The sequence below is a fragment of the Balaenoptera musculus genome, chromosome 1, assembly GCF_009873245.2.
Source record: "Balaenoptera musculus isolate JJ_BM4_2016_0621 chromosome 1, mBalMus1.pri.v3, whole genome shotgun sequence".
NCBI lineage: Eukaryota > Metazoa > Chordata > Mammalia > Artiodactyla > Balaenopteridae > Balaenoptera > Balaenoptera musculus.
Window position 1 is genome coordinate 25,510,430 of NC_045785.1, and position 6,767 is coordinate 25,517,196.

Consider the following 6,767-nt stretch of genomic DNA (forward strand, 5'->3'; position numbering starts at 1 on the left):
CTTTCCCTTCTCAGTGATGCCCCAGCAAGCTCATACCAATCATGGATACCTTTATTATTTGGACCTTCTCCCTACACTTTGGACACTTCAAACCTGGAACTTCAGTATTATGGGCTAGGCTGGGTTGCAGGCACTGTCATTCAAGGTCCAGCGGTGCTGAGGGGCCTGGAGAAGTTTCAGGAACATCTCAACCACCATCCAAGGACCAGTACTTAGGGTTGGGGCTCAGAGGCTGAATCTGTTGGCTGAGAGCCTTCTGTCTTCTCCTGATCTGTTGCTATTTGCCACACCTTCTCCCATGCTACCTCTGAAGGCTCAGGTGGATGGGTCCAGCGCAGAAACAGGCCTGAGGAAGAGGAGGAGGACAGCTAAGGAAGCTGAGCAGAGGGGAGAACTCCCCCAGGGAGGAGGAGGGAGAGGGGGTCACCTTGCCACAGTCGCAGGCTCTGGGGCTCCACAGAGGGCCAGATGGCCAAGGGATTGGGGGCGTAGAGCGGGTTCCGGAGTTTTCGTTGCTCTTTTGGCTGATTGAGCCCAGACCACAAGGAGTGTGTTCGCGTCCTCACTTCACACAGGCATCTGGAGGGGGTGAGAGAGTGAGCTTCCAGGCTCAGCTATGCCCTCTGGGACTCCGCGTGAGGGCCCTGGTTAGTAGGGTGACAGCTCCCCCAGGGCAGTGATACCCTCTCCCGCAGATGTTACTGCGAGTCAGATCCTGAACTGGGCACTACAATAAAGCAGGAACAAGACAAAGTCCTAGTTCTTAAGGAGTTCTGCTTAGCTTTGCTTTGAAAGGATCAGGGAAGGCTAATTAAGAGTGTGCCATTTGAGCTGGGTCTAGCATCAGAAGTTCAGGTGTGCAAAAACATGGAAATACTTAGGAGGGGGAACTGCAGGAGCAAAAGCAAGAAAGTGGGAAAGAGCCCAAGGTGAATATTGATAGGTCTAGACTGATGGGTTAAAAAAAAAAAAAAAGATGAAAGTGGAGATAATAAGAGCAGTGAGGAAGCTGTTCCAGTGGTCCACATGGAAAGGAAAGTCTGGATTAGGGTAGTAGGAGGGGCCTTGGACAGGAAAGGACTAAGCTAAGAAATTCTTAGTAGAGGGACTTCCCTGGTGGCACAATGGTTAGGACTCCGTGCTCTCAATGCAGGGGGCCCAGGTTTGATCCCTGGTCAGGGAACTAGATCCCACATACATGCTACAACTAAGGGTTTGCATGCCACAACTAAGGAGCCGGTGAGCCGCAACTAAGACCTGGCACAACCAAATAAATAAATATTTTTTAAAAATTAATTCTTAGAAGGAAAGCTAAATATGAAGGATGGGGGAGAGGGGGGTAAAAATAAGTTTCTAACCTGGATGATAAGCAGAGTTAGTGAAAACAACATGGTGGAGAGGAGGCCACTGGGCAACAAAAGATAACTAAATATGAGCTCTACCTTCTTAGGAGTGAACCCTCCCTCCCCTCATCTCAGTCTGATGAGAGAAAGATGGCTAATGGGAGCTCATTGGAGGCATATGCAACAAGCCAACCAAATAATAAAAATAACTACCACTCGTGTGCCCACTGTGTGCCAGTCACTGTGCTAAGCACTTTCTATGCTTTAACTCAGCTAATCCTCACACATGCCCCCACCTCACCTCTAGGCTATGGTGACTATTATGATCCTTTGCTTGCTACTGATGAAACATATTCAGGGTTGCTTTTGATCACCCAGCAGGTGAGTGGTGAAGCCAGAACTTGAGCCCAAACAATTTGACTCAGCATTCAACCTCTACTCTATTGCTTCACTAGAATCAGCCCTGCAAAGTGGTAGAGAGCCCCAGAAACGATTTTGGCAGCAACTTTCCCCTTCAGTCCTTGTTTTTAAGCTAGGAGAGCACTTGTTCTTGGCTATGGACAGAGTGGGGGTAGGTCTAAAGGATTGGCCATGGACCCATTTATTTCTGGCTTTGCAGAAGTTAGGGGGAAGTGTGAGCTCTGGAGGTAGGAGAGGAGAGGACACTCCGAGTTTTTCTAAGAGAGAAACTCGTTTGAAAGGGAAAGATGTCTTTTTTTTTTTTTTTTTGGCTGCGCCTTGCGGCTTGCGGGATCTTAGTTCCCCGACCAGGGATCAAACCGGGCCCCAGCAGTGAAAGCGCTGAGTCCTAACCACGGTCCACCAGCAAATTCCCGAAGATGTCTTCTAAGAAAGTAGGCTGCCAATGCAGCAGGTACCCGCCCCTGTCCTGTGCCTGCCCTCTGACCCACCTTGACACCCCCTTAGCTCACCTCTCCTTTTCACTGTTGCAGAGGAAGGTGCCGAAAGGGGAGGCATAGGAGTGATCAAACAGCGCCAACAGCATCCCCTCCCCAAACTCCAGCGACAGCGGGAACTGGCGGCCCAGCTGCCACACGCAGTCCAGGAAGAGGAGAAAGATGGGTGCCTCGTGCTTGGGGCGGGTGTGGGAGAAGGCCGAGTGAGCACAGCGCAGCTGGAAGGGGTGGCCGGCCTGGGAAGGGGGCAGAGCGATGGGCACAAGGAAGTGGGGATTCTGGATGGAGGGCTAGGGCTGGGCTGGGCAGCCACTTACCTGGATCCACTCTCGCTCTATCAGTTCCTGGAATCCAGCCATGGTTCGGCTCAAGGGGTCTAGGATGAGTTGGGCCAGTGAAGTCACTAGCAGGGTGCTGTCCGTGCCTTCAGCTCCATGCACCAGGATGCAGGCCCCTTCCCTGTGGGCCCAGGGCTTATCAACAGTGGCCTGTCCTTCCCTGCCTGGGGTGGCCAGGCCAGGAATAGAAAGGGCCCATTTGAAACCTGTATTTGCTTACTGAGATGTGGTTTCGTGCCCAGACATTGAGAGCCCTGCCCACCCTGCTCTCTTCTCTGTCTTGTAGGGTGTGGGGGGGGCCTTACCACTCCATGCCCTGGGCTGCTAGGCAGGCTGTGCTTAGTGCCGCCTTCACATGTGACAGCCAGTGGCAGCCATCTAGTCGACTAAGCCAGCGGTCCATGCTCTGCTCCAGGTCCCCACAGGCTTCCACCAGGTGCACGAAGCTCTCCTGCAGGGGCCGCCCCCTGCACAAGTGGGAGTCTGGTCATACCTTCTCCAGCCCAAGCTCTGGTGAGCATAGCCTAGGAACAAATGCTCCAGACCAGTGAGGGAGACATAGAGCCCTCAGAGGAGCCCATCTGACAAGAGGGACACAGGGCCCTTCGGAGAGCCCACCTAATCTGATGGAAATGTCTCCCCAATCTTGAGGATTCCCCAATCTGGTGGAGGAGACCCGAGACCCTCTGGGGAGACCTAGTCTGTTGGGGAAGCATAGCAATGCCTGGGGAGGGGTCACATAGCCCCCTGGAGAAACAGAATGCCCTGGGAAACCCCAATTTGATGAAGGTGTCACAGTACCCTTGATGTACCCTAGTCTGATGGGAGCAACACAGTACCCCCTGGGGAGAACCAGTCTGACAAGCCTCTGAGATTCTGGTATCTGCTCCTACTTCCCAGGAACTGTTCTGCTCTAGATCACCAGTAACCTCCTGCCAGAAAATCTAACTGAGACTTTTCCAGGCTTGTTTAAAAGCCTTCAGTGGCTCCTCACTGCCTTTAGGATAAGCTCTGAGCTCATAATCATGGCATTCAAGACCTTTGCTCTGGCCCCTGTCACCCCTTTAGCCTCTCTACCTCCATCTCTCTTTCCCTGCCTCCACCTCACACTCCTCACTCCCACCTCACTGAAATGCTTGCAGTTCCAAAACAACAAGTGACTAGGCTCCCTGCTCCTGCACACCTGCAGTGCCTTCACCTGGAATGTCTTCTCATCCTCTGACTTACTCCTCCTCTCTTTCAGGTCTCAGCTAAAGCATCCTGTTCTCAGGGAAGCTTTCTTAGGATGACCTATTCTAAGAGAGGGGCGCGCCTCTTCTGTGCTGCTACTTATCACACTGAATTCTAATTGCCCATTTACTGCTGATCTTCCAACCGTGTCTGGGCTGGCCACCGTCTCAGCCTCTGTGCTGGGTCAGTGTTGGCCGAATCAATGAATAAACAGAGTTTTGTATTCTGGATAGGGGAGCAGTCCACTCTCAAAGCACAAAAGTCCCTCAGGACTTTCTCTTGGTTCTACCAGCACCTGGAGACAGAGGGAGCAGATAACGACTGTGCGGGTACAGCCCTCAAGGGCAGGGCTGGGACCAGTGCAGTGTGTGTGTGTGTGTGTGTGTGTGTGTGTGTGTGTGTGTGTGTGTGTGTGTGTGTGTGTGTGGTGAGGTTGTTCCTGGAAGAGAAATTTCAGTTCAATGTAAAGAAGTGCTTTTTCTACCCAGGCAGAGTTGGGGTGCCTAGAGAGGAATGAGCTCTGTCAGTGGGGGCATGCCCACCTGGCAGGATGGCTACCAGGAAAGACCTAACAGTCCTGGACGTTCCTAGAAGACAGCCCTCCCCCTGCCCCCATCCATGAAGAGTCCTGCACGAAAGAACCTAGGAGAGGATGGGAAGACCCCTTACCTCTCCAGGGGCCGGTGCAGCCGTTTCCAGCCCGGGTAGGCGGACTTGGCCTCGGTGCCGCCGCCAGTCATGCGGGCCTGTTTGGCGGCCTGGGCCGAGCGCGTGTCCACGATGAAGCCCCGGGCCCCCGGGCGAGCCCCCGCCAGCACAGCTTGCAGCAGCTCCTCGTCCTCAGCGCAACGCCGCTTCTGGGGCCCGGTCAGGGGCTGGCTGGAACGTAGCAGCACCTGCGGACAGGGACTCAGCTCGGAAACTGTACCCACCCGGCCCCGGTTCAGGGACTTCGCTCAGGGGATCCCTAGGCCGGGTTTACACACTGGAGCGGGTCTAGAGTTGTCTGGGGCGGGGTGAGGGGGGGGGGTAGCTCAGGAGCCCTGGGGGCGTCGGACCGGGTCTGGGTGGGTTGTGGACAGAGGGGGGAGGGACCCGCTGGGTAGAACGTGGGCGGGTCATGGGTTGATAAAAGAGGGACAGGGCTTCAGGGGGCCCAGACCAGCCGGAGGTGGGGCCAGAGATTGGCGAGACTCGGAAACCAGGGAGAGGGGCGGGGTCAGAATCGATGAAGGCAGGGTTGAGCCGAGTGGGCGAGGCCAGAATAGGGCCGGAGCCCGGGCCGCATCCCGGCAACCAACAGGCCGGCCAGTGCAGAGAAGAGCCAAGAAGAGACGCAGAGGGTCCTAGCGGCGGGCTCTGGGGAGGGGTGGGGCTCACGGTTCCGCTGGGAGCGTGGTAGTAGCTGAGCACAGGGAAGCGGCCTCCCTGGCGGAAGCGGGCGCTGCGCGCCAGGGCATCGTCGTCCACGGTGCGAGGCACGATCACCGCGCGGGGGTAACTGGGGCACAAGCTGAAGTCCTCGTTCGCCTCGCTCAGCCGCCACGCTCTGGTCTGCGGCACAGGGAGGGGCCAATGAGTGCCCTGTCCCCGCGCCCCTTCCAGACCCGGCTCTCCCACATCCCCAGGCCCCCACGACCGCGCCGACCTCGCGAGCTACTCGCTTGTAGTAGCGTTCGGGTGGGTGGAAGTGCCAGGATTCGCCCAATCTCAAGCCCTTGGGACGGTAGAAGAACGGAAAGGAGGTGATGACCGATTCCAGGGAGGACAGCGCCTGGGGAACGAAGGCAAGGGATCTGGGAAAGGTCGGAATCCAGCCCTCCACTCCGCAGCTCCCGCCTCTCCACGCACTCTAGACCACCCTGCATCCCCTTGCCATTAGCTATGCTCCGGGATAACACTGGATGCTGAGTCCCCTTGTTACGGGATAGGGTAGCTTAAGTGCCCCTGGTGCACCCCTGGCGTACCTCAATGGAGCGGGCGATGTCCAGCGTCGCTTCCACGCCCTCTATGTCCAGCTGCAGCACTCGCAGGTCCTTACAGCGCAGCGTGATGGTGCCGGCGTCACCCGCGACCCTGGGGATGGATAAACTTAGGCTTAATGTCCCCTGACCTCTACCAGAGGGGAGGAGAAAGGAGTTTCTTAGGATTGTACGTTATGCAGGGGGGGCACTAGCTCCAACTGCGCTTGCCCTTCCCCCTCTCCCTGCGGAGCCACGCGCTCCCAGACTACGGGGATGTCCCCGCCACGTCTCACCGCTTCTCGATGGAGTCGACACTACGCAACAGCAGCAGCCACAGGTCTGGAGTCGCCTGGGGCCCTGGCGACAGCAGCAGGTGGTGGCCGGTGACGCAAAGCGTGCCGCGCAGCGGGGGCATCTCCGGGCCCCGCAGGAGCTCGGCTTGGGCCTGGCCCGTACGGATCAGCTCCGAGAACTCCATTCCTCCAGCGCTGGGCCTGGGGCCCGGCAGAAGGACAGACTCTAGGAGCGTCAGGCGGGGTGAGCGCGGGCTCCGAAAGGGACAGGAACTGTCTGGGCAGCTGGCGACACCGGCAGGACAGCTGTTAAGGAGGCCCCTTGGAGGAAGGGATCGCACAGTTTCACAGGAATTTCCCCCTCCTATTGCCAGCACTTCTTAGTGAAGACCCCGGGGCTAGAACCTGTTAAGGAAACCTCAATTTCATCATCTGTGAAATGGGGAGAATATTCTTGTTAAAGCCCTTTACCTCCTGCCTGGGTCGCAGGAGGCACTCACATTTTTGGTTTTTTTTAACTGTGGGGTGCTGGCACTCTCACCGATTAAAAAAAATAAAGAAAAATACCGTCTCTTCTCCTGTACCCTGGTGGAAGGGGTGGAAAGGGTGGGTGTGAAACTGGGAACTGTCTGCATCCTCCCCTACATCGGAGGCTGGGTGGGGGAAATCCCTTGGTCCACCT

At 56.3% G+C, this 6,767-nt stretch overlaps 1 protein-coding gene across 4 annotated transcripts; it reads right to left on the minus strand.

Moving 5' to 3' along the window:
• Window positions 1-33: 33 nt before the first annotated feature.
• On the minus strand, window positions 34-6,504 carry LOC118895167 (myotubularin-related protein 9-like). 4 transcript variants are annotated; one of them, XM_036851977.1, is made up of 10 exons: window positions 6,086-6,497; window positions 5,796-5,904; window positions 5,477-5,602; window positions 5,209-5,382; window positions 4,498-4,724; window positions 2,904-3,065; window positions 2,578-2,719; window positions 2,276-2,496; window positions 428-579; window positions 34-346 (listed from the first exon to the last, which is right to left on the minus strand). In XM_036851977.1, the coding sequence occupies exons 1-10, from the start codon at window positions 6,268-6,270 to the stop codon at window positions 213-215; spliced, it is 1,632 nt and encodes a 543-aa protein (XP_036707872.1). In that variant the 5' UTR covers window positions 6,271-6,497; the 3' UTR covers window positions 34-212. The 4 variants fall into 4 exon arrangements, with proteins under 4 accessions (XP_036707872.1, XP_036707903.1, XP_036707893.1 ...); XM_036851987.1 differs by having other exon boundaries at window positions 48-346; window positions 2,276-2,436; window positions 6,086-6,498; XM_036852008.1 differs by lacking the exon at window positions 428-579 and having other exon boundaries at window positions 45-346; window positions 6,086-6,504.
• Window positions 6,505-6,767: the final 263 nt, after the last annotated feature.